The sequence below is a fragment of the Pongo abelii genome, chromosome 9 (assembly GCF_028885655.2).
Source record: "Pongo abelii isolate AG06213 chromosome 9, NHGRI_mPonAbe1-v2.0_pri, whole genome shotgun sequence".
Lineage (NCBI taxonomy): Eukaryota > Metazoa > Chordata > Mammalia > Primates > Hominidae > Pongo > Pongo abelii.
Genome location: NC_071994.2, coordinates 67,450,571 through 67,475,256, shown reverse-complemented (window position 1 = coordinate 67,475,256; position 24,686 = coordinate 67,450,571). Strand labels below are relative to the sequence as shown.

Genomic DNA, 24,686 nt, shown 5'->3' with positions numbered 1-24,686 from the left:
TCAAATTGTAAACAATTCATAGATCACTGAGATGACATTAGAGAATACAGCATGCCGATATTAGACTGCCTGAGATGGTGAAAGGCTTAAAAACAAAAACCAAATTATTTTTGGCATGAGAACAATATGTTCAAATGTCAAATGAGTTTAAATAGTTAATAACACTACATGTTGATACTTATTTTAACAGATTAGCTTATAAAGTTACAGGATATGATGCTGGGAAAATAACATGTAAGAGTACATACAGATTAATAAATGCAAGAAGATAGGCAGGTTTCAGAATCATTTGTTTTTTTTAGTTTAATTAGAAATATTACACTAAACAGATTTTATATTTATAACCTCCTAACCACTAATCCTATATCGTTTTTTTGGTGATTTTTTTTTTTTTGAGATGTAGTCTCGCTCTGTCGCCCAGGCTGCAGTGCAGTGGCACAATCTCGGCCCACTGCAAGCTCCGCCTCCCAGGTTCACGTCATTCTCCTGCCTCACCCTCTCGAGTAGCTAGGACTACAAGCACCCGCCACCATGCTCGGCTAATTTTTTGTATTTTTAATAGAGATGTGGTTTCACTGTGTTAGCCAGGATCGTCTCGATCTCCTGACCTCGTGATCTGCCCAAAGTGCTGGGATTACAGGCATGAGCCACTGTGCCCAGCTGGTGATTTTTAAATTTTGGTAAAATATACCTAACATAAAATTTACCATGCTATCCTTTTTTTTGTTTGAGACGAAGTTTCACTCTGTCGCCCAGGCTGGAGTGCAATGGCGCGATCTCGGCTCACTGCAACCTTCACCTCCCGGGTTCAAGCAATTCTCCTGCCTCAGCCTCCTGAGTAGCTGGGATTACAGGCATGTGCCACCACGCCTGGCTAATTTTGTATTTTTAGCAGAGACAGGGTTTCTCCATGTTGGTCAGGCTGTCTCGAACTCTCAACCTCAGGTGATCCGCCTGCCTCGGCCTCCCAAAGTGCTGGGATTACAGGCGTGAGCCACTGCGCCCGGCCCATGGTATCCTTTTTAATTGATTTTTTATTTATTTTTTGAGACATAGTTTCGATCTTGTTGCCTAGGCTGGAGTGCAATGGCGCGATCTCGGCTCGCTGCAACCTTCACCTCCCGGGTTCAAGCAATTCTCCTGCCTCAGCCTCCTGAGTAGCTGGGATTACAGACATGTGCCACCACACCCGGCTAATTTTGTATTTTTAGTAGAGATGGGGTTTCTCCATGTTGGTCAGGCTGGTCTCAGACTCCTGACCTTAGGTGATATGCCTGCCTTGGCCTCCCAAAGTGCTGGGATTCATGCTATCCTTTTTTATGTGTACAAACCAGTGGCATTTAGTACATTCCCAGTGTTGTACAACTACCACCACTATCCATTTCCAGAACTTCTTATCCCTTATCTTGATAAGAACCAGTGCTGAGGGAAAGGAAATCTAGTTTATGGTCACATAAATCATAACCTTCAACTACTTTACTGAATGCCAAATTAACTTTCCATACTTAACCAATGATACCTTGGAAGCATTCTGAAAGCCTAGGGCTTTGGTGCTCTAGGAAGCTGTGGCCTGAATTTTTGTAATACCACAAACTGATGAAAAGACCAAGCTATAGACATAATCACTCATGAAGACTGAAAAGGCAGTTCCATAATTAGGACCCTCTATCTCCACTTGAATATCAGTTTTTCCCAACTTGCTTCAAGATACAATGTGTATTAGATAGGGGAATAATGTTTAATGGCTCCAGGAGCTACTTCAATAATTGGTAAAGAACGAGCACACTCCTTCACTCCCTGCCCCCTGTAGTGAGCCATCTCCTTCCACTGTGAATGAGTACCACACACAGACCATCCTCTGTTACATACAATATCTATGGCTCTTTCCTGCTTCCTGACATGGGCTTGCATGACAGCTGGATAGCCCCTAGTGCTGGGGCAAACTGTGTGAAGCCTAAAGACCAAGAGAAGCTACTCTCAGTACCAGTCTCATTTCGTAATGAAAGATATCAATTTCCCTGCCACCCATCCTAACCCACTACTCAGAGCCTTCAGCTCTGGGCTCCACAGTTAACTCTCAAGAGGTAGACTAGGCTTCAGAAGCTGTTGTGGAAACTTTTTAATTCAAGCATAATTCACATACAAATGCTCCAAACCTAGGTGATATCATTACCACCTAGGTCAAGAAATGGACCACTACAAGCATCCAAGATCTAGTATTTCCTCCCAGTCACTATTTCTTCCTCTTTCTTAAAGATTACCACTATCCTGCCTGGCATGGTGGCTTACACCTGTAATCCCAGCACTTTGGGAGGCCCAGCTGGGAGGATTGCTTGATCCTAGGAGTTCGAGACCAGCCTGGGCAACATAGTGAGACCTCTTCTCTACAAAAATAAATAAATAAAATGAAAATAAAATTAGCCAGGTTTGGTGGCATGTGCCTAGTCCCAGCTACTCAGAAGGCTGAGGTGGAAGGATTGCCTGAGCCAGGGAGGTTGAGGCTGCAGTGAGTTGGAATCACATCACTGCACTCCAGCCTGGGAGACAGAGCAAGACCTTGTCTCAAAAAAAAAAAAAAAAGATTACTACTATCCTGACTGCTAACAATGTGGATGAGTTTTGCTTCTTCTTGAATTCTAGATAAAGGGAATCAACAGAGTTTATTCTTTCATGTTTGGCTTCTTTTGCTCAATATTACGTTTATGAGATCCATCCGTGTTACTGTACTCACGTGTAGTTTGTTCATTTTCATTACTGTATTTCACTGTGTGAGTACAATACCGTTTATCTATTCTCTTGTTGATTTTGAGTAGTTTCTAGTTTTTTTAATTATTAAGAATGTTGCCATGAACATTCTTGTAGATGTCTTTTGGGAGCACATATGTATTTCTGTTAGAAATTCTACTCCACCTAAGAGGAGAATTTCTAGGAATTAGGTTATGAATATGTTCAGTAGATGTTTAAATGTTTAGACAGCATTAGACAACTTTCCAAAGTTATTTAACCAATTTATAGTCCTTTTTACTCTCTTGATGATATCTCCTGATGTACAGAAGTTCTAAATTTATCAATTTTTTACTTTATAGATAGTTTTTCCCATGCCAAGAAATCTTTCCCTATACCTCAAGGTCATGAAGACATTCTCTTATCTTCTAGAAGCTTTATTGTTTTAAGCTTATTTGTTTTAACCTTAATAACAAACCTATTGTTTTATTGTTTTAACCTTTTACATATAGATCTATAGGTCAATGGGAATAGGTCAAGATTAATTTTTCCCAGCAGCCTTTATTGAAAAAACATCTTCTACCCACTGCTCTTAATTGTTATTTTTATCTTAAATCAAGTATCCACATATGTTGGGGTGTTTCTGTTTAATATGTTCCCTGTTTTGCTACACTGGTCCATTTGTCCATTCTTGTGTCAGTCCTATACTGTCTTAATTACTGTAGCTTCATAAAAAGTCTTGACATCCTATAGTATTATTCTGTAAGACTATCTTGGCTTCTCTGTCTTCCACATTTTTATGTAACTCTTAGAATTGCCTTTTCAATTTCCATTAACATTTTGCTGAGATTGGGACTGATTCTATAGAACAATTTCAGGAAATTCAGTTTTAGAATATTGAATATTCTAATCTAAGAACCTGAAATATCTACTTATTTATCTTTTCAATGATCTTCAATATTGTTTTAAGTATTCCATATAAAGGTCTTACACTGGTTATTAGATTCATCCCTAAGTAATGTTTTTTAGTGCTACTGTAAATAGTAGGAATAGTACCAAAATAGCATCACTTTTTGAAAATTTCATTTTGTAATAATGTTTTTAGTATATATATGACTAATTATTGTAAATGACCTTGTACTAGTGACCTTATCAGTGACCTTGTACTAAATCCACTTAATAATTTTAAAAGTTTATCGGCAGATTCCTACAGATTTTCTACATGTGCATTGTGGTCATCTGTGAGTAATGGCAGTTTTATTTCTTTCTTTTCAATCTTTATACCTTTTATTACTTTTCTAGTCTCTTTACACTGCCTAAGACCTCTAGTACAACACTGAATAGAAATGGTGATAATGGGCATCCTTGTCCAGATTTCAGAGAAAAAGCTTTTAATATTTTATTTATTTCTAAGATAAGTAATTTCCTGTGTAGGATTTTTAAGACAGAAGATTAAGGAGCTACCCACTGTTCCACTGTAGACTCCTCTGAGGCCTTCAGGGCACTACTCATGGGGAGCTCATTCTTACTCTATTTTGCTGAGAGCTTTTTTCTAAAAATCACAAATGTGACAAAAAATACAGAATTTACATAAATAAATTTACATAAATAAAACTCATAAGCGTACTTTGCATTTGCAAAATGCTTATCTTTATATAATAAACTTCTTTTTAATTCTGTTAATGTGGTAAATTACACTGACTGATTTTCAGATGTGAAACCAGTACTCTATTCCTATAATAAACTCCACTTGGTCTTAATGAATTGCTGTGGGTAAAATAAACCTTTTGTCATTATCAACCACCCTTTCTTATTGCTTTTAAAGTCTACTTTGATATTCATATAGTGACAACAACTTTTTTTAAAGGTAGTTTTGCATGGTATATTTTTTCTATCCTTTTACTTTCTACCTTTTTATATACTTGTATATTAGATTTGTCCCTTAAAAGCAGCAGAAAGCTTTTTTTTTGGAGACGGAGTGTTGCTCTGTCACCAGGCTGGAGTGCAGTGGCGTGATCTTGGCTCACCGTAACCTCCGCCTCCAGGGTTCAAGTGATTCTCCTGCCTCAGCCTCCCGAGTAGCTGGGACTACAGGCGCACGCCACCATGCCCAGCTAATTTTTGTATTTTTAGTAGACACAGGGTTTCACCATGTTGGCCAGGATGGTCTCCATCTCTTGACCTCGTGATCTGCCCGCCTTGGCCTCCCAAAGTGGTGGGACTACAGGCGTGAGCCACTGTGCCCAGCCACTTTTTTTTTTTTTTTAAAGCAAACCCTGATCTCTTTCTTTGAATTGGAACATTTGTCAATTAATAATTAATGCAATTATGGATATATTTGAATTTAAATCTACCATCTTACTACTTGTTATTTATTCCATTTGTTCTATGTCCCCTTTTTTTTCCTTTCTTGCCTTCTTTTGGATTATTTTTTATTATTCCATTTCCTTCCTGCTAATAACTTAATGGATATATATTACTTTTTACCATCATAAATGCTTTATAACCAGTGTTCTAATAAGTCATCTATTAAAATTTTATTTGACTTCTGACAGATTGGAATGATAAATGAGTCTGTTTTCTCAATGGCTGGCATAATTTTGATAGCAAACTTTCCAAACAGCAGGACATCACACCCTGACAACATGACTCATCTTCAGAGAAAATTTAGTTAGAATGACAGAGAATTCCAGAAAAATTACTGCATACTCAGAGTGTCAATTTTTCAGAACTTGATGCAAAATGTAATATTTGGCCATAATCTCAAAACTATATTCCCAACTTGTTTCTCAAGTTTCATATTAATATTTGTAAACTTAAACTGTCATTTAAAATGACATATCTATCTTTAAGAGCAACAGGGTTGAAACTAACAGTAACATTAAGATAACTTTCTAAAATATGTAATTTACAAAGTGCTTTCGAGCTGTTTAAGCAGGAATTTATAAATGCAAAGAAAAAACTTACCTGGAGATGAAAATGACTAAAATTGTGAATGGTGAAAATGTAATTTTAGAAAATATACATTTACATATAGTAAAGCATGGAATAAGCCTTAACATATTTGAAAAACAGTGAGAGACAAGAACAGAAAAAAAAAATGCCTCTTTATTTACATCCTTTAAGTAATATTCCCTTGAAAACATTCCAATTAGACCGCATAAGAAAGCCTTGCCTACACCTGGGTCAGCAAATTATAGCCTGTGGGCCAAAACTGGCCATGTCCACTCATTTCCTTACTGTCTGTGGCTGCTTTTGCGGCACAGTTGAATAGTTGCAACAAGAGACTCTATGGCTCATAAACTGAAAATATTTACCAACTGACCCTTTATAGAAAGAGTTTGTGGCTCCCCAGCCTACAAAGAACTTTCATGTCTTCTATTGGCCTGGGAAAATCCTGTTCTTCAAGTTATCTTTAGTCATGCTAGAAAAGAAGCAAACTGGGAAGAGAAAGACAAGAGAAATTCATAGGGGGTGAGTACTTTACCTTTCACCTTCTCACCTACTAGAGGTACTTTCAGTAAGGTAATTGTTCCGAGAACGCCCATGAGATGCTTGCTCATATCCTGGAGACCTTGTTCTTATTTTCAGGCATTTTTATCTATCTCAGGGCTATGGATGCAAACGGCCTATTAAAGATTCAAATAAGAAGAAAGGAAAGAAGACCTCTTTTTGGAGCCCACTGACACACTTACCTCCGGCAGAGTGAATACATCCTGTTGGAGGCAGTAATTCGAAAATACTCGGGTCTTGAACGAGAAGAGCTGCCACTTATGGTTCCTAAACCTAAACGCTGATAGTCTCTGAAACAAGCTTTTTCCACCAACTGTTCCATTGTAGACTTCTCGGAGGCCTTCAGGGTGGTACTTGTGGGGAGCTCACTCTCATCTGAAACTGTGATGGTAGAGACAGATATTGAAGAAATGATTAGCTCAAAGCAATTGAGGCCTTCAGGGTAGTACCTGTGGGGAGCTCACTCTCATCTGAAACTGGGATGGTAGAGACAGATACTGAAGAAATGATTAGCTCAAAGCACAGGATTAAAAACTTCCTTTTGGGCTGGGTGTGGTGGCTCACGCCTGTATTCCCAACACTGGGAGGCTGAGGTGGGCGGATCACAAGGTCAGGAGTTCGACAGCAGCCTGACCAACATGGTGAAATCTCATCTCTACTAAAAATACAAAAAATTAGCCAGGCGTGGCAGCAGGCACCTGTAATCCCAGCTACTCGGGAGGCTGAGGCAGGAGAATCACTTGAACCCGGGAGGCAGAGGCTGCAGTGAGCTGAGACCATGCCACTGCACTCCAGCCTGGGCAACCAAGTGAGACTCTGTCTCAAACTGCTCCCCACAGCCAAAAAAAAAAACCCGCTTCCTTTTGAAGGAGACTCTTACACCAAGACAGGTTTATATTAGGATGACAAGTATTATGTATATCACAAATTAAATCATGTAACTTCTGTGAGGAATCACACTTAAATAAACATAAATTAAAAGTGTAATGAATAGTCAAGAAATAAAATATCAGTAATTCAACTAAAAAATGTCAGGAAAATAATACCATTTAAATAATTTCTAAAAACAATATAATTTTGAATTCATTACCTACACTGTTCTGTTTCATGAGGGCTTGCTTACTGTCAAATTGCAGTGATTTGTATTTAGGACTCTATAAATAAACACCCAAAGTCTGTCAGAGGCTAATCCATCAGTAAAATTTATCTTTCATAAAATCACTATACAAACTCATCATCCAGATTTCAGTTTACTTTTCAGACTATAAACTTTTATTAGAAATTTCTGGATTAACCAGAAGTTCACTAGAGGGAAAAATAACTTTTATTTCCTCAGAGAGGTATAAAGAAGTTACACTTTTTTCCTGGAAATATTTTTGTTAGAGGATGTGGTGTACATGGGAAACCCCCTCACAGTTTTACAATCACAGGTTACTGAATCCTTTATGATTTTAGATGTGGAAGAATTTACTCAATAATCAAATATTTTAGGGAGGCTTTTTTTTTTAAAGGACATTCCTAATTGGTACTGCATGTTCTAACTGAAAAAAAAAAAAAATCCATGTTAAAAACTGTCCTAATTTACTTCCCTATTTATTTTGAAAGTAAGAGACATCAAATCAAGCTTTCAAAGTTTTTGAAAATGTACTCAAAGTACTAATGTGCAGGCAAAGATATGGCCCTCTTTCATTAAAATATATTTTAAAAAAGCAGAACATCAACAATTAAGTGTTTCAATTTGTGAACTTCAATTCGTGTTTCAATTTGTGAACTTCACAATGCAATATAATCAGGTATCAATTCTGTGTTGGCCTTTTATTTTCAGGGGAACAAAGAACATTATGTAGTTTGGTCTTTTAGTAGAATAATTATCATAGAATAATAGGTTTTGTTCCATGAAATATTAAAAAAATTGAGTTAGAAGAGTCAATAGTGATGGGTAGCAATAATATTTTTATGGCTTGACATACGAATGTGAAAAGATCAGGGTTCCAACAAATGGTTATTTCAGTGATGTAATGGTGGGTATTTTCATTGCCCCAGAGGCAAGCTTGTCTGTACACGTTCTCACCCAGGGCATGCATACATACTACAAAACCACATAGGTTCTTTTTTTTTTTTTTTTTGAGGCAGAGTCTCGCTCTGTCCGACATAGGCTGGAGTGCAGTGGTGCGATCTCGGCTCACTGCAACCTTCTCCTCCCAAGTTCAAGCAATTCTCATGCCTCAGCCTCCTGAGCAGTTGGGACTACAGGTGCATGCCACCATGCCTGGCTAAAATTTTGTATTTTCAGTAGAGACAGGGTTTCGCCATGTTGGCCAGGCTGGTCTCGAACTCCTGGCCTCAAGTGATCTGCCTGCCTCAGCCTCCCAAAGTGCTGGGATTACAGGCATGAGCCACTGTGCCCAGCCCACATAGGTTCTTTATCCCAGCAACTGAAAATGGAGACCTGTTAGCCAGTGCTTTCTCTAAAGATGAGGTTTCTTTTTTAAAATGTTTTTGTTGTTAGCAGTAGTTTTTGAAAACCACTGGTGACTGATTCTAAGATCCTGAGGGGAAAAAAAGGGTGTAATGGCATTCTGCCTCCCACTATATCAGCCTCTCTGTAGTGCTGATTCCATAGCATATTTGATAGTGGGTTAAGAATGGGAAACAGTCACTCAGACATTTTGTTACTAGCTTTCTGCCTCTATTTTTCCCACTGAGAGGTATTGTAGCTGTTCTTTCAAATATTTAGCAAGTATTTTTTCTTATGACCTAATTATTCCTTCATCTTAGGTCCCCCATTTTGATTAAGAGCACCAACAATGTTCTTACCAAGAACTGAAATCTTCAACTTGAAACGTTCAATGTCCTTACCTTAAATTCTTATTCTAGAAGGATAAGATACAGGGGACTACCCTATACCTAAGTTTCCCATGCAGTGGGGTTTCCTTCTTTCTTCTTTTAATGAGACCCACATAAAAATGACGAATTAGCTGTATGAACTTAGTAAAGAAGTATAATTTAACAAAATATTACCTGAACAATGGAATATCGGGAAAATATTTTTCCCCCAGTTCTAAGAAGCTGGTAAGTGCTTCCATCTTCTCATGAGATCTAGGTTTTTGTGAGTCAAGATTTAAGTGCAACTACATCTTAGTCTCTTATTCACATAAGAAATAAAGTTGAATAATGAAGGAAATTCAAGTTCTCACATACCAGATACATCATCATCTTCATTCCATCCAGGACGATTTACTCTCTCTTCCACAATTGTCCCTGTCTTCTTCTTCAGTAAATATTGCCGCCCAATTGTCATTTTCCCTGCCCTTTTGGCACCTTTCACAATTGTTTTTGAGAAGGTACTACAAGTCACAGAACCAAAGAGAATGTCAACTTAATATAAAAGCACTACTTTTATTGTTGACACCTACTTAGCTCAAATTGTTTCTTCTCCTTTCCCACAGCCACTACTGGTCCAGACTTTTGTTAAGCCTTTCCTTCTTTAGGTTACTTTTAATATGGCAGTAGACTAATTTCCCATAAAACACCACTGTCATCAGGATACTGTGTTAGGAAAAACATGCAGGAAAACGTAAAGTGAGATACAAACTACTTATTACCCCAAATCTAAACTCCTTGGTTTAGCTTTTCGGGGAGGACTGCCCTGAACCCACTCTGGTTATCCTCCTGCCACTGTCCCTACCACAGTTCCCACAAAGCATGCTTGCTGGAGTCCTCCTACATGGAAAGCCAGCCTGCCCGCTTCTCTACTTATGCAAACTCTCTTTCTATCAACTCACAAGCCTTTCTTTGAGATCATATGACCTTCATAGTTGGCAACACATTTGCTTATTTCTTAACTGTTTTAAGTGTGTATATGTGATGTCCTGACTCTAATTAGCTGTAAACCTTAAGAAGCATAGAAAAATAATTCCCCTTTTTTGAAAGGAGAAAAATAAGAAATCAGAAACTTGAGTATCCTTTTGAGAATCAGCTTTAATTAAAGGGAAACTAAGATGTAAATCATTTGGACCTAAAAGTACTTTATTTATTCAAACAATTTACCCCTTCTTGCTGATAGAAAATCTAGGCAATCCAGAGAATTAAACAGAGAACCTATTTCCTGACTAATCAGATGGAGGTGAAGACTCTGAAGACTGTTCTTGATTATATTCTTCTCTATCACAAAGAACTCTTCTGGTGTTTTCTTGCCATTCAGTAAAAAGTGATAAGGCTTCTTTTATTGTCAAATAGTTTCACCAGACTCTGTCTTTAGTTATTTGCAATGTAAACCTGAAGGTTATGAAACAAGTTTGAGATAACAGCTGGGAATCATAAAATACTGATATTTCCTAAATTAAACTTATTGTAAATCACTTGTGTAATTTTTATTTTTATTTTTTAATTTTTATTAGTGGGCTTTCTGGCAAAAACTGGAAAGTCTGCTAGACAAATTCTAAAAGAGCTGTAACACTAAGTGTAACTTAAACTCAATGGGATTTTTGAAGTTTTTTCCCAGCTAAAGCTATATCTTTTCTTTCATATACCCAGGCAACTCTTAAAATTTTTAAATTGCTCTCTGTTGCAGCTGATACAACAGGCTTGATACAGGTATATATTTCTGAAACTAATATAAATATACATGTTTCTGATAGTTTCTAAATGTAAAATACCACACAAAGCTTTATCTCTTCCATTGAAGGCTGAGATAACAAACATCATAGGCTCCTCTCTGACCCTATGGTGCTAAGACAAGATGCTCGGCCCACTGCTGTAAATCCCTAGGAACTTGCTCATGCTTCAGCATACCATACCTGGATATTCCTGGTCTCCTTTGCTTACCAGGTAATACAGGTGGCTAGCTGTGCAACTGAGAAATAATATACCGTCTGGAACCTCAAATCTTCTATAATCCCCAATCTACCCTTCTTTCAGGCAAAGGAACGGCCTCTTTTCCAAAGTCTGCAAAGCTCTCCCTAGTATTGTAATTTGTATTGGCAGATGCCCGAATTCTACATGGTTAACAGTGAATGAAATTTTAGCCCTTATATTTTATCACTGATGGAAGATAACTTAAAACAATTGTTATTTTGTAATAACTGAAGTTTAAAACTTTCAACATAAATTTCTAAAAAACTTTCTAGAAAATAAGGGTTCATACTAAAGAAATATGACAACTAAATGCAATGTCTGATCCTGGATTAGATCCTGGACCAGGAATAAAAAAGTTTAGGTACTAAACTAAAAAAGGATCATTAACATAATGTGAATATAGACTCTGGGTTAGATAAAAGTTTTATATTAATTAAATTATCTGGTTTTGATTACTGTGCTTAGATAAGATAATGCCGGGCAAGGGGAGGGATAGCATTAGGACAAATACCTAATGCATGCAGGGTTTAAAACCTAGATGATGAGTTGATGGGTGCAGCAAACCACCATGGCACATGTATACCTATGTAACAAACCTGCACGTTCTGCACATGTATTCCAGAACTTAAAGTATAATAAATAAATTTAAAAAATAAAATTAAAAAACCATAAAGAGATAATGTATTTGTTCTTAGGAAACGTATTGTGATGTACTTAAGGATAAAGGGACATCTTATATCTAACTCAAATGGCTCAAAAAAAATATGTGTATATATGACAGAGAGAATGATAAACAAATGGACCAAAGTAGAAAGTATTGGTGAATCTGGGTAAAATATATACAGAAATTCTTTGTACTACTGTTATGAATTTTCTGTAAATTTGAAGTGTTCAAAAGAGTTATGAAAAACAGAAAATAAAGCCTCCTGTTTCTAGATAAAAGCAAATCTGTCTACTGGGCCTGGATATTGATAAAAGCTGAAGGGATTAGTCAAAAGCATTTAGAAAGTGATCAATATGGAAAAAAGAGAAAATAGAATTTCACATTCTAAAAATGCATTGTGAGCAATGGACATGACAGTCAAAGCCTCTGGTAGCTTTTAGTTTTTGAAACTTGCTACATTTATCAATGCTGCTGTTCCATAACTTTATGATCTTGGCCCCATGGGCTTGACAGAAACAGAATAGTGAATGAAAAGAGCAATCGCTTACACCTGGACACAAAGGATAGGTCATTCCTTTTGCAATCAGTTATGGGAGGGCTGAAATTAACAGACTTGTCTTTCTTCTTACCGAAAAGAAGTGTTCTTTTCCTTCTGTTTTGGTAAAATTATTTGTGGGGTAGTTTGTCCAGCAGCAAAAGCAAAGGTACTGAAAATGGACTGAGGATAACGGAACTTCATCAGCTGCTTCTTAAAGATCTCTACTACTTCTGGACTGACTTCTTCATCAAATGCTACCTTAATCAACTAGAAGCAAAAGAGATTAAACACAAAAGAAGCATTAAGGATTTCTAGGAAACTTCCCCCCAAACAACAGAATATAATAACACAAAATGGCAAGACTGGAGGTTGAAGGGACTTTGGATAACATGCAATACAATTTTTAAATTTTTAAAAATAAAAAAAAAGGCTCAAAAAGGTTTACTTGCCACAAATGGCTAGTTGGCAAGGAAAATCATCTGTCTTCAAGTCAGTTTCTTTAAGATTATTTCTTCTACAATGGGATAGGGAATTGCACTAGCAAACATGCCCTTCTCATTTCTCAATTGGTTGGTTCCAGATAGAGAATTTGGCCTAATAAGGTCTCTTCCTACCCAGATACAACAAATGTAGGAAGAAAAAAAATCCGTTTGACTAGAATCCTAATCAGTACAGCTAGGCAATATTCGAGTGTGGAGTTCTTTGGTAGTTGGAACAGTGAGGAAATCCTTAGGCAGCCAATGCTTTCAGATGATGAGAGAAGGTCTGGAGCCTAAAGATCAGCAAACTTACATTTCACACAAATAGCATAGAAACCAATAGGAGAGATCCTTGACTAGAAGGAATGAGGCAAGAACTGGCATTCTTAGAAATCTGAGAAGTGATGAAGAATAAGAAAAGCAAAATATTGCGAACTGAGAATTTAAAAACAGGAAAAACTAAGAAAAGGTCACTTCTTCCAGGGTCTGGTTTGCATCAGTAATTCTACAAAGTTCTGATACAGTCATAAACCCCTGGAAAACCTCTTGCTTTATTAGGGGTATGCAACTAGTACCAATAGAACTTTAGCCCTAGCTATACTGTTTACCTTTCCACAGAACAGCCACAGGGCGTTTCTTTCAAAACAGATGCCAAGTTAATTGCTTTTTATCTAAACGCTTCATCAAACAGGTATTGAGGTATAACTTGGCAGAGAATAAGAACCAATTGTACGTGTCTAAGTTTCTAAGATCACTCATTATTGAGTATCTGCTGGTACTCTGAGTTGGCTAAGGGGCTCCAGGGATTAAATCCAAGACTATTCATGAGTTTACTCAGTTGATGATGATTACCCTCTCAGACCCTATGATCTTCCCCATTCTCATCCTCTTAACTTCTGAGCACATGACCACAGAAAATGGCCACAATATCATTTGACTTTTGAAAATTTTTGAATAGTAAAACAATGGCTTCCTTTTTTAATACCTGAAAAGATGCTGATGTGATCTGCAGTCCTTCTTGCATGTTCTGCTGTAGCTGGTTCTGCATTGTAATCTTCTTCTCCTTGGTGATGGAGGCAATGGGAAAGCTCCGCACAACTGTCTGCTCACCCACTGTAAATAGACAGGACACAGCTTCAGCAACAACACTTTATAGCTCACTTTTAGAGTGTCTACTGCTCACTTCATCAGTCTCTGCTGGAGAAATGTATTTGAAGAGGACACTGCTCAGGGATGCAGTGAAAGAAAGTGCCCTTCACTCCAGGAAAGGATTATGTCTCAGGAGTGGCAAGTGACTTACATTTCATACAACTAGCATAGAAGGCAATAGAAGGGATCCTTGACTAGAAGGAATGAGGCAAGAACTGGAATTCTTGGAAATCTGAGAAGTTAGAGACAAGTGACTTGCCACTCCTGAGACACAGTCCTTTCCTGGAGTGAAGAAACTGTCACAGCCTGACTGCCTTCATTCTTTCTATCTCCCCAACCTACTGTGTGCCACATAAGATCACCTGGTTTAAGGCAATTTTATAGGAAGGGAGGTTTTATTAAAAAAAAAAAAAAAAAAAAAAGTACTCCTCAAGTATTGAAAAGACATCCAAGATATTTAACGTAAGGATAAAGCAAAAGAGAACAGGTTTTTAAAGTTTGTTTCCATATATGTAAAAGGTGTTATACTATATATATATATGTGCCTTTGGAAAACAAGCCTGGACTTACGTGCAAGATTTTTAGGAGTTTATTAAAGCAAACATGGGAAAATATAAATAATTATTTATCAAGTACCTGAGGTTACGAAGATGAGAGTCTAGAAAAAAAGTAGCACACTCAAGACCTCCCTTGAAGACCTTCCAATTTCCCGTGGGAGGAGAGTCACATGCAGAATATAATAATATGTGGTTAGCTCCTACGTTTGAGGGAACAGTCTACAGGGATTTAAATATCTCAGAGAAGGATCTCTGCATGCTAGCTGGATAGAAAATGATTTTTGAGAGAAGTGAGAGAGAAGATGAGTTTTAAAGGAAGTGTAGAATCTGGATTTGCAGAAGGGAAAGGAAGAGCATTTTAGGCAGTGGTAGAGGAACATAACAGGAGTGGCAATGAACAAGGCCTCCCAGCTAGTAAGCCAGGGTGGGGAGGGGATGGGGAGATGTGAACTAGGTTCATCTTATTTAACAGCCAATACATTTCTTCATTTATTATAATCAGAATCCTAATTCCCTGGATCTATCAACCTGTAATCTAGAAAAAGTCTGACTATCTTTTTAAATCAAGCGCATATCCAGAGGCTAAGCAAAGTCAGGATGTACATAGGATTTAAGTTCTAGGATGTATTTAACACCTACATGTATGTAACATGTAAAATTATAATATTTCTATGTGTCATCAAAGGATAAATTTTAAATTAGAAATTTAAAAGGAAATAAAAAGATTTTCTTTGACAAAAATAATTTTCCTAAGTGAAATTAATCCAAAATTTGAAAGGAAAAGGCAGGGAATATGAGATTTCACACTAAGCATGACTTTAAAATAAATAAATTACAGCAATTTAAATGACCACATAAGTATCACGTTTATGTGTCCAAAATGTGTGTTTATGGCCATTAATCTCACAAAAGTCCTACTATAAAAAATTGTAAGTATTGTATACTTTCTTTTAAAAGTACGTTTACTTTCAAGTACAATTTGTGTATAGCAATATGAAGGAGCGGGCTAAGACACTTTTTTCTCCTTTTCACTTTTTCAAAATAAGCAGAACTATTCTTACAAATTCATCTTTCCTTATTTAATTTTATGAACTTGTTACACATTATATGGTAAGCAGTCTTTTATGACTGATGTACTAAGCTATCTTGATTCTATTTAACCTAGGAATAATGCAACTGTTAAGATTTAAAAGAGAATACATTTTATATATCTGAATTCACTTGTCCAACAAATGAGTAGCACATAGTGCATACTCATAAAATGCTACTGAATACATAATTTCAAAGGAGAAAGGCACTTTAGTGACCATTTAGCCCAGTGGTTCTCAATCACAATCACTTGTGGGGCTAAAGAAACACACAGATGCCTGGGTCTCCCTCTTTCTACTGCTTCAGATTCCAATTCAATTGTTTGAGGGTTGGGCCCAGAAACTGGTATTTTTTTTAAAGATTCCCAGATAATTCAAATATACAGCCAACATTAAGAACCACTGAATTATCACCAATGAAAGCCCAATCTCCCAATTTTATAAAAGAGGAAAATAAAGTCCAGAAAGGTTAAGTGACTTAAGTCACTGAGCTTTGACTTGCAGTCCTATTGTTTTGCCCAAAGTCTTAATTATGTGCTTTTCCTATCAACAAGAGCATTTTACATACAGACTATAGTGAATTTAAGAAGACAATGTAGATTACTTCTGGTAGGGCATGCTACTCCTTTCTAATATAGAAGGCTGTACTGAATAGTAGAAAATAGAAACAGAAGTTATAGGAGTTTGGCAAGTAGAAGAGAAGTTGTCTGCTAAAAGGGAAGTGGGGTTAATTGGAATGGAATAAGAGGGAAGTGGGATTAATTGGTGCTGGACAACCCCGTGATGGTTAGCATATCCTTCCACAAAAAGGTTCAAGTGTCTGCAAGACCTTAGTTTTACAGTTAACTGTAGGACTCAGAAAGTGTGGACAAACCAGCAAGGGATATATTCAGCAGTTAGAGTGAATATCTCTAGGGTATAATACTCTGCCTCATGAAATTATGATCATTTCAGCAAATGAACCCTTGATTTATTGTTTAGAAGATAACCCTTTGTTCTTCAAGTAAAAAACTATGACCCAAATTATCATTAGCTCTGCCAGACTAAAGTATTTCACCAAAATACCTGTGTGGCAAAAAGCTTACTTTGGATTTAAAATGATCTGCAAATCACTGTGCACAGATGGGATTGAGATCTCATGTACCACACAAATATCCATGTTCTGATGGCATATCGAGTCATACCTAACTGATCATGGGGTGTTCCTCTGAAGAGAATTCTGTATGTGGTGAGGAACAAGGCTCCTTCTGCTGGCAGGAGCTGAGGGCCTCCAAGAAGACCTCCAGTAGCTTCTTCTCTTCCATCAGGATCCAGCAAGACTCGAAGACCCTCACAGACAATTTCTTCTCCCGGCAGCAGAGCAGGTCTAAGAATCTTGGGCTTACAACAGAAAAAGATTGATTGATTGATTGACTGACTGATGAATTGATTGATTTTTGGAGACAGAGTCTTGCTCTGTTGCCCAGCCTAGAATACAGTAGTACAATCATAGTTCACTGCAGCATCAAACTCCTGGGCTCAAAAGATCCTCTGACCTCAGCCTCCTGAGTAGCTGAGACTACAGGCATGCACCACTATGCCTGGCTGATTTTTAAATTTTTTTTGTACAGATGGGATCTTGCTACATTGCCTAGACTGGTCTCAAACTCCTGGCCTCAAGCAATCCACCTGCCCCAGCCTCCCAAAGTGCTAGGATTACAGGCATGAGCCACCATACCCGGCTAGAGAAAGTATTTTAAACACAACTTTTGTGGAGTTTCTAATACTTAGACCATGGTTATCTTTTCAGTTACAGACCTAAAAAACTTAAGCCAGACTTCCCAGATAGTCACATGAGAAAGCTGATTTGGTAAGAGGCAGAAATGAAGTTTATACATCCAAATGTGGGAGGATTCTTTGCAGAATTGTGTAAAAGTAAAATCATTGAGAAATAACTCAAATATCTGAAATATTCATTCAAGGAAACATTTTCTAACCTTTAAAAAATGACATAGATCTATATGTGTTAACATGGAAAAATATCCGGAAGGCCGGGTGCAGTGGCTCATGCCTGTAATCCCAGCACTTTGGGAGGCTGAGGCAGGTGGATCACCTGAGGTCAGGAGTTCAAGACCAGCCTGGCCAACATGGTGAAACCCTGCCTTTACTAAAAATACAAAAATTAGCTGGGCATGGTGGCAGGCACCTGTAATCCCAGCTACTCAGAAGGCGGAGGCAGGAGAATCGCTTGAACCTGGGAGGGGGAGGTTGCAGTGAGCCGAGATCGTGCCACTGCACTCCAGCTGGGGCAACAGAGCAAGACTCCATCTCAAAAAAAAAAAAAAAATCTAGAATACATAGATTATTTTAAAAAGCAAGTTAGAAACCAGTATGTACATTATAATCCCATTTTTGGAAAAAGAAAAGGAATTGTAAGACTGTGAACCAAACTGTTAAAGGCAATGGTATCACAGTTAAGGGTGGAGGTGGAGGTAGTACAGGGAGGACTGCAGGGGACTTTCACTTTCTACAATGTGTATTTCTTTTATGCTCAAATTTATACAAAGAACATTATTACTTTTGAAATTATTTGGACATTATTACTTTTGTTTTTCAAAAAAAAACAAAAAATATGGACGAGATTTTAACAAGACCTGTCCTTCTTGGCCACATAATGAACATTTACACAACTCAGGAAATTCTGACTCAGTAACCACATAATACATTCCTCTGAAGAGTTTAGGGCTAGGAAAAAAAATCTCTCCTGAAGGTCTAATATGTTTATTTTTTACTAAGCAATAAAAACTAATCAGCACTATTCTTTTTGTTGGCTCTAGTGAGTTTAGAGCTAAATGTAAAGCCAAAGTATAATAATCACTGTGTCTCAGGTTTCTGATAGAATTATATTCCTACCTATCTGGCTTCTGCTCGCTTCTTTGACTAAATGAATGAATTTATTTGTTTATTTATTTATTTATTTATTTATTTATTTATGAGACTGGGTCTTGCTCTGTCACCCAGGCTGGTGTGCAATGACATGATCTCAGCTCACTGCAGCCTCAACCTCTTGGCCTCAAGTGATCCTCCCACCTCAGCTTCCTGTGTATCTGGAACTACAGATAACACCACCACGGCTGGCTAACTTTTAAATTATTTTTTGTAGAGATGCGGTTTCATCATGTTGCCCAGGCTGGTCTCAAACACCTGGGCTCAAGTCATCTGCCTGCCTCAGACTGCCAAAGTGTTGGGATTATAGGTGTGAGCCATGGCTCCTGGCTTCAATTTGTTTTTGTTCTATTATAAAGTTCTGTTATATAGGCAAGAGGGTCCTGAACCATAGTCTACTGGCACCAGACTACGAAGTAATCATCTGAGAGCCTCGTTAAAATACAGATTCCCAGACATGTTTTGGGGTACTCCAATTCAGGAGGCTGGGGTTGGGTCCAGGACTCTGAATTTTTAATAGACTTTCCAGCTGTTTGGGATGTATAGTCAGATTCAGAAACCTGGGTTTTTTATGATAATTGCCTTAAATCCTTTTTGGTGGTGGGGGAGGGGGAGAAAATAGGCACGGTATAAAATCTTGGGTTGGGCTTAGAGGTTAGAAATGTTCCTAATTTATGCCCTGCCTATAAAAGTAGACTCAATGAGAGGTTATTATTGCTCCTTTGTGGAATCTAAGAAAAGATTCTGTTCCTATTTCAGTATCCTTTTTATAAGGCTCTATACGACAAACTCCTCTGAAAGTTTAACATATCATTAAAACTGGAGCTAGTGTCTGTAAAAGGTTAGGTGAACATACTTTCCTGGCACACAGCGGTCTATTGTTTGTTTTTAAGAAGAGAGGCTATACCCTGAAAGCATGTAGTCTGGAATTATTACCTTCTGAATAGGCGGAAGTCTTCTGCTTTCTCGATGTACTGCTTCTAGGGTCTCAATGTGCATAGCTACAATTCCTAGGATGAGTCAGAGTATTCAAAATGAAAGAACACAGACAAGCAGAATAAAAACAAATTCTGGATATTTTAGAATTAAAAGTTAATTAAAGTTTAGTGGTTCCTCAAAAAAGTTAAAGAGAATTACCATTAGGACCCAGCAATTCCACTTCTACATATATACCCAAAAGAAATGAAAGGACTCAAACAGATACTTATATGTGGATATTCATGTATTATTATTTATACTAGCTAAAAGGGAGGGAGAAGCAACTCAAATGTCCATCAACAGATGAATGGATAAAATGTGGGACAGCTATACCATGGAAAATTACTCAGCCATAAAAAGGAATGAAATTCTGATACATGCCACAACACGTATGAACCTTGAAAACATTATGCTATATGAAATAAACCAAACCCCAAAGTACAAATATTATCTAAGTCCACTTACGTGAAATATCTAGAACAGGCAACTTTATAGAGACAGAAAATACATTAGAAGTTACCAGGGGCTAGGGGATGGGGAAACAGGAGTTACTGCTTAATGGGTAGAGTGTTTGGGGTAATAAAAAAGTTTTAGAAATAGATAACAGCGATGGCTGCACAACATTGTAGATGTAATTAATGCCACTGAATTGTACACTTAGATTATTTTATGTTATATATGTATTTTACAACAATTTAAAAACATTTTAAAAACCAATCAGAAAATAAATAAATAGCATGGCTGAACTATATGGAAGACATGTATTGCCAGGTTTTATGCTGAAACTCAATAATCTCCAATATTCTGATTCTCTAATATCTGCAAAGTGATTACCTGGTATCATGCAATGAAGGCTCTTGATGTGATCCTGAGTAACTCCACTCTCTGTACAAACTTTGTCAATAAATCGGGTAATGAACCGCACAACAGAATTGGCAATGTCATTATTCTCTGAATCTTCAAACCCACTCTCTGTATCATAGCTCTCAGCTACACTTCCTGCAATACTAAGACAGTCAAGGAAAGAAATCATGGTCAGTACTCAAATGCAACAAATGACTACTATATAGTAGTCAATTTACATAGTGACTGAAACATGATCAAAGAGATGTCTACTCAAGTAGAAGGCTCACTTAACTCTATGGCTCCTTGGTAAGTGATGGTGATAAAACACAATGTTCTACTTGTCTACATTTGGAAACTACTGTCAGGCAGTAAGTTTCTGTAAGGAAATTTGTTTGGACCCAGATTTGTTTCTGTAAGGAATACCTTTTGTCACCCTCCCAAAAGGAATGCAGGAACCACAGAAAATAAAGCAAAAGAGGATTCTTTCATTTATTATGGACTACCTGGGCCTTCTAAAGCAACCGGTCCTCCCAAGTTAATTATTACATAGAGAAGAAGTAATATGGCTATCTTTGGCAACTTGGCAACTGAGGAACATGTTCCCTGGTAGGCAAAGTAAGAGAATTTTTCTCAGCAACAAGCATACTCTTCCATATGTAAGGACCAAACTGTCCCTTCTCTTGCCAGGATTTATCACTCCCTGAGTAAACTGCAACCCATTTGGCCACTTTGAAGCCAGCATTCTTCTGTAGATGATAAAATCATGCAATAGAAGGGAACAAATTTGAAATGGAACAGATGTGAAAGCTCAATCTCTGCCCTTCTTGCTTATTCAGCTCTTACTGTTCAACCCATCAGACTCTGGGAAAAGACTCATTTGTCTGTTCCTATTAACTTCTCTTTTCTGCAAAGCCAACCACATTAGCTGAATCAGTGTTAGAGATTGTTAAAGTAAAGCTAAGCAGAGACTATGGCCATCAATATGTAGACTTTGAGAGAGCACTGTCATCTATAATGATTATTATTTGTTTATATTTATTTATTTATTTTAGAGACAGGGTCTCACTCTGTCACCCAGGCTAGACTGCAGCGATGCTAGCTGTAACCTCAAACTCCTGGGCTCAAGAAATCCTCTTGCAGCAGTGATTCTCCAGCCTCAGCCTCTCAAGTGGCTAGGACTACAGGTGTGTGCTACCACACCTGACTAATTTTTATTTTTTGTAGAGATAGGGTCTCACTATGTTGCCCAGGCTGGTCTTGAATTCCTGGCCTCAAGCAATCCTCCTGCTTTGGCCTCCCAAAGTGCTGGGATTATAAGGTAGTCAGCCCCATGCCTGGCCCAAAACTTTAAAAGAAATGTAAAATATAGTTATTGCTTGTTATAATGAAGATGAACTTCACTGGCAATGGAGAATGGAGATAAAGCTGTGACAGCTAAGGAATATCTTACAAATTAAACAGATAGGTCCTGTATTGATGAAACAGAGTCTTGTGGAATTATGAGTAGTGAAGGAATGAGAAAGCATCATTTCAGGAAGATCCTTTTGGCAGTGGAAAGAAGAATAAAAAATGAAACAACTAAGAGACTGTTATAATTAGGGCTTGAAGTGATAAAGGCCAGACTATGTTGTTCCCATTAAATAACCAGAGGATGAACAAGAAACTCTACACAGGTGGGGGTAAGAGATCTGTGCAGTTGACTGTATGGTGTGAAATGCTGATTCCAAGTTGTCTAGCCTGGAACAGCAGAAACTCTGAGGTGTTCCTGACAAAATTGAAGTACGTAGGATAACAAGATTAAAAGGTTTGGGCCAGAGATTTAGGCTTGCAGATGAGTCTTCCATAGAGTAAGAAGAGCTTGGAAGAGGAATTGAGAATGGGAAGAGAAGAGGAGCTGCCTGAAGGACCATGAGGAGAAGAATTTATGTGAGCTTGAAGAACTAACAGGATGTTGCAGCACTCATCACTGAAGCCCTAAGAAGGATAGAATTTCACTACTTTTGAGTTGATAAGTTCATTTATTCACTCATTTAATCATTTGTTCAACCAAATATTTATTGAGTATCTACTAGATGCAAAGACACTAGGAATACAGCAATGAACAAAACTGACAAAGGAAACATAACAAGCAAACATATGAAAATAAATCAGGTTGTAAAAAATGACATGAAAGAAAAATAATGCAAAGTAGGAGAGGGAGAGGTATTATTAAGATGTAGAAGTCAGGAGGGCTTCTTGAGGCAAGTAACATTTGAGCAGAGACCTAAATAAAGTGAGGAAGTGATTCTTGGACTGTTTAGGTGAGAATATTCCAGAATGAAAATACCAGTACAAAGGATGTGAGGCAGGAATATGCTTGGAGTGTCTGAGGATTAGCATGAGCAGGGAGACCAGTTTGGTCGACAGAAGAGTGATAGGAAATAGGGGGTCAGAGCAGCAGCCAGAGGACGGATTCTGTTAGGCCTTGCAGGCCATGGTAAACACTGGGTTTTAGTTTCAGTGGTATGAGAAGTCACTGGAGGGTAGAGAGGAAGGCATGGTTGAGGATATGACTATAAGGTTGAGGAAAAGGAGGGTTGAGAAACAAACAGCCACTTTTGCAAGAAGGTGCTCACTAATTTCTTTGGAATGATTTCTGTAAATTGCTTTGGCAGACAGTAACTGAAGGGCTGGATCAGTAATGGGTGAGACATTTGGAAAAATTAGGTCATAAAAAAGAAGAAAGTGTGGGAAGTGGTTAAGAATAGTAGGATGAAGTGAATCTTTTAGAGAGAAAAGCTGAGCAAGTCTAAAGGTGAGGAAAAATGGTTAACTTTTGAAATACGTACAGCAGTATTTGCTCAAAATGTTTAATATTATCTGTCAAGCCAAGACGGGCCCCAAGAAGAGTAGGAGGAGGGTCTGTGTGTTCACATTTTGGTACCTGTTTGTGACAATGCTGTTGCTTCCGCTCTCCCAGTCACCTGGCGCTGATGTTCTTAGGAGTTTGTTTTTACTTGTGTCGAGTGGAACTAGCAGGTTCACCATGAGGTTTGCAAAGTGAATGGCCTGACTAAAGACAGTGCTTTCCTCATGTTGCACTAGCTCTTGCTGAGTTGACTTGCTCAGGGTAGGCCAAAGGCGTAGTTGCTCAGCTGCCAGGTCCATTGCTGTCTTCTCCTGATAATGGTCATCAGGAAGCTTGTCCTAAAAAATAAAGCAACACAATCCAAAAGAGACTCATCACTTCAGGTGAGCTTAAAAAACATAGATTTTTTGTTTTTTTGAGACGGAGTCTCGCTCTGTCACCCAGGCTGGAGGGCAGTGGTGTGATCTTGGCTCACTGCAAGCTCTGCCTCCCAGGTTCACGCCATTCTCCTGCCTCAGCCTCCCGAGTAGCTGGGTCTACAGTTGCCTGCCACCACGCCCAGCTAATTTTTTGTATTTTTAGTAGACATGGGGTTTCACCATGTTAGCCAGGATGGTATTGATCTCCTGACCTTGTGATCTGCCCGCCTCGGCCTCCCAAAGTGCTGGGATTACAGGCATGAGCCACCACGCCTGGCCTAACATAGATGTTTTAAATAACTATTCTATTAAATGCTTAAATCAGCAAAAATGAAAACATAAACAAAACATAACAACCACAAAACAAAACCTAGTCTTCTTTCCCAGATCCAACAGGCCTTGAGTGGAACTATGTGACAAACCTCAGGAAGCAGCAGCAAAGCACCTTATAGCTTGTGAAGAGCTGGTATGTCTATGGTCTCACTTGTACCTAACCTAGGGCTGGCTCCGGGATAGACTTCTTTAGAATGGCTGACAAAGAAGCAGTGACATGTGTTTGCTCTATGAATGCTTTCGAGATGTGTCAATATTAACATTACATCTGCTTAAAAAATTATCAAAAGCACTCCCAAAGCCCAATAAATTTCTGGAGTATCATGATAATCAGCCTTTAAGGCTGCTTTAAGTTCAATTCATGAGGATGATAATTTCTAACACTTATTATTACTGCATGCCACGTACTCTTCAATGCACTTTATATATGAGACGCTAAAATCTCATAATAATCATATCAATTTTATCAGTGAGGATATAAGGCACAGTGAAGTAACACGACTTGCCCCAAACCAGAGAGCTAGTAAATGATGTTTTAAACTTTCAGAGTATTTAAAACTACTCTTTCAAATTAAAAACAATTTTCTTGATTTTTACATTTTTTTGATATTTTTCATAAAAATATTTTATGCTGATAAAACATAGAGAAACATGTAGAATATTCCTAGAAGAAGACCTAGATTTATTACTGGCATTTTTTTAATAGAACTACTAAATTTTACATTTATTTTGGAGTCAATTAACTTTAATTTGACATTCCTCCAGGGA

General features: G+C 37.8%; 1 protein-coding gene and 1 non-coding gene across 11 annotated transcripts in view; both read right to left on the bottom strand.

Moving 5' to 3' along the window:
• Nucleotides 1-24,686, bottom strand: part of SBF2 (SET binding factor 2) — a 544,825-nt gene that overhangs the window by 54,900 nt on the left and 465,239 nt on the right. For all 10 annotated transcript variants that reach the window (XM_063728148.1, XM_054524676.2, XM_054524670.2 and 7 more), the window contains 8 exons: nucleotides 23,242-23,504; nucleotides 20,307-20,479; nucleotides 19,431-19,504; nucleotides 16,754-16,949; nucleotides 13,761-13,888; nucleotides 12,388-12,563; nucleotides 9,439-9,584; nucleotides 6,420-6,618 (listed from right to left, as the gene is read on the bottom strand). In XM_063728148.1, coding sequence (XP_063584218.1) covers nucleotides 6,420-6,618; nucleotides 9,439-9,584; nucleotides 12,388-12,563; nucleotides 13,761-13,888; nucleotides 16,754-16,949; nucleotides 19,431-19,504; nucleotides 20,307-20,479; nucleotides 23,242-23,504 — 1,355 coding nt within the window. The remainder of the gene's footprint in view (nucleotides 1-6,419; nucleotides 6,619-9,438; nucleotides 9,585-12,387; nucleotides 12,564-13,760; nucleotides 13,889-16,753; nucleotides 16,950-19,430; nucleotides 19,505-20,306; nucleotides 20,480-23,241; nucleotides 23,505-24,686) is intronic.
• LOC112135599 (U7 small nuclear RNA) lies at nucleotides 10,637-10,698 on the bottom strand. Its single transcript, XR_002916860.1, has one exon. It is a non-coding gene; the product is annotated as a U7 small nuclear RNA (small nuclear RNA).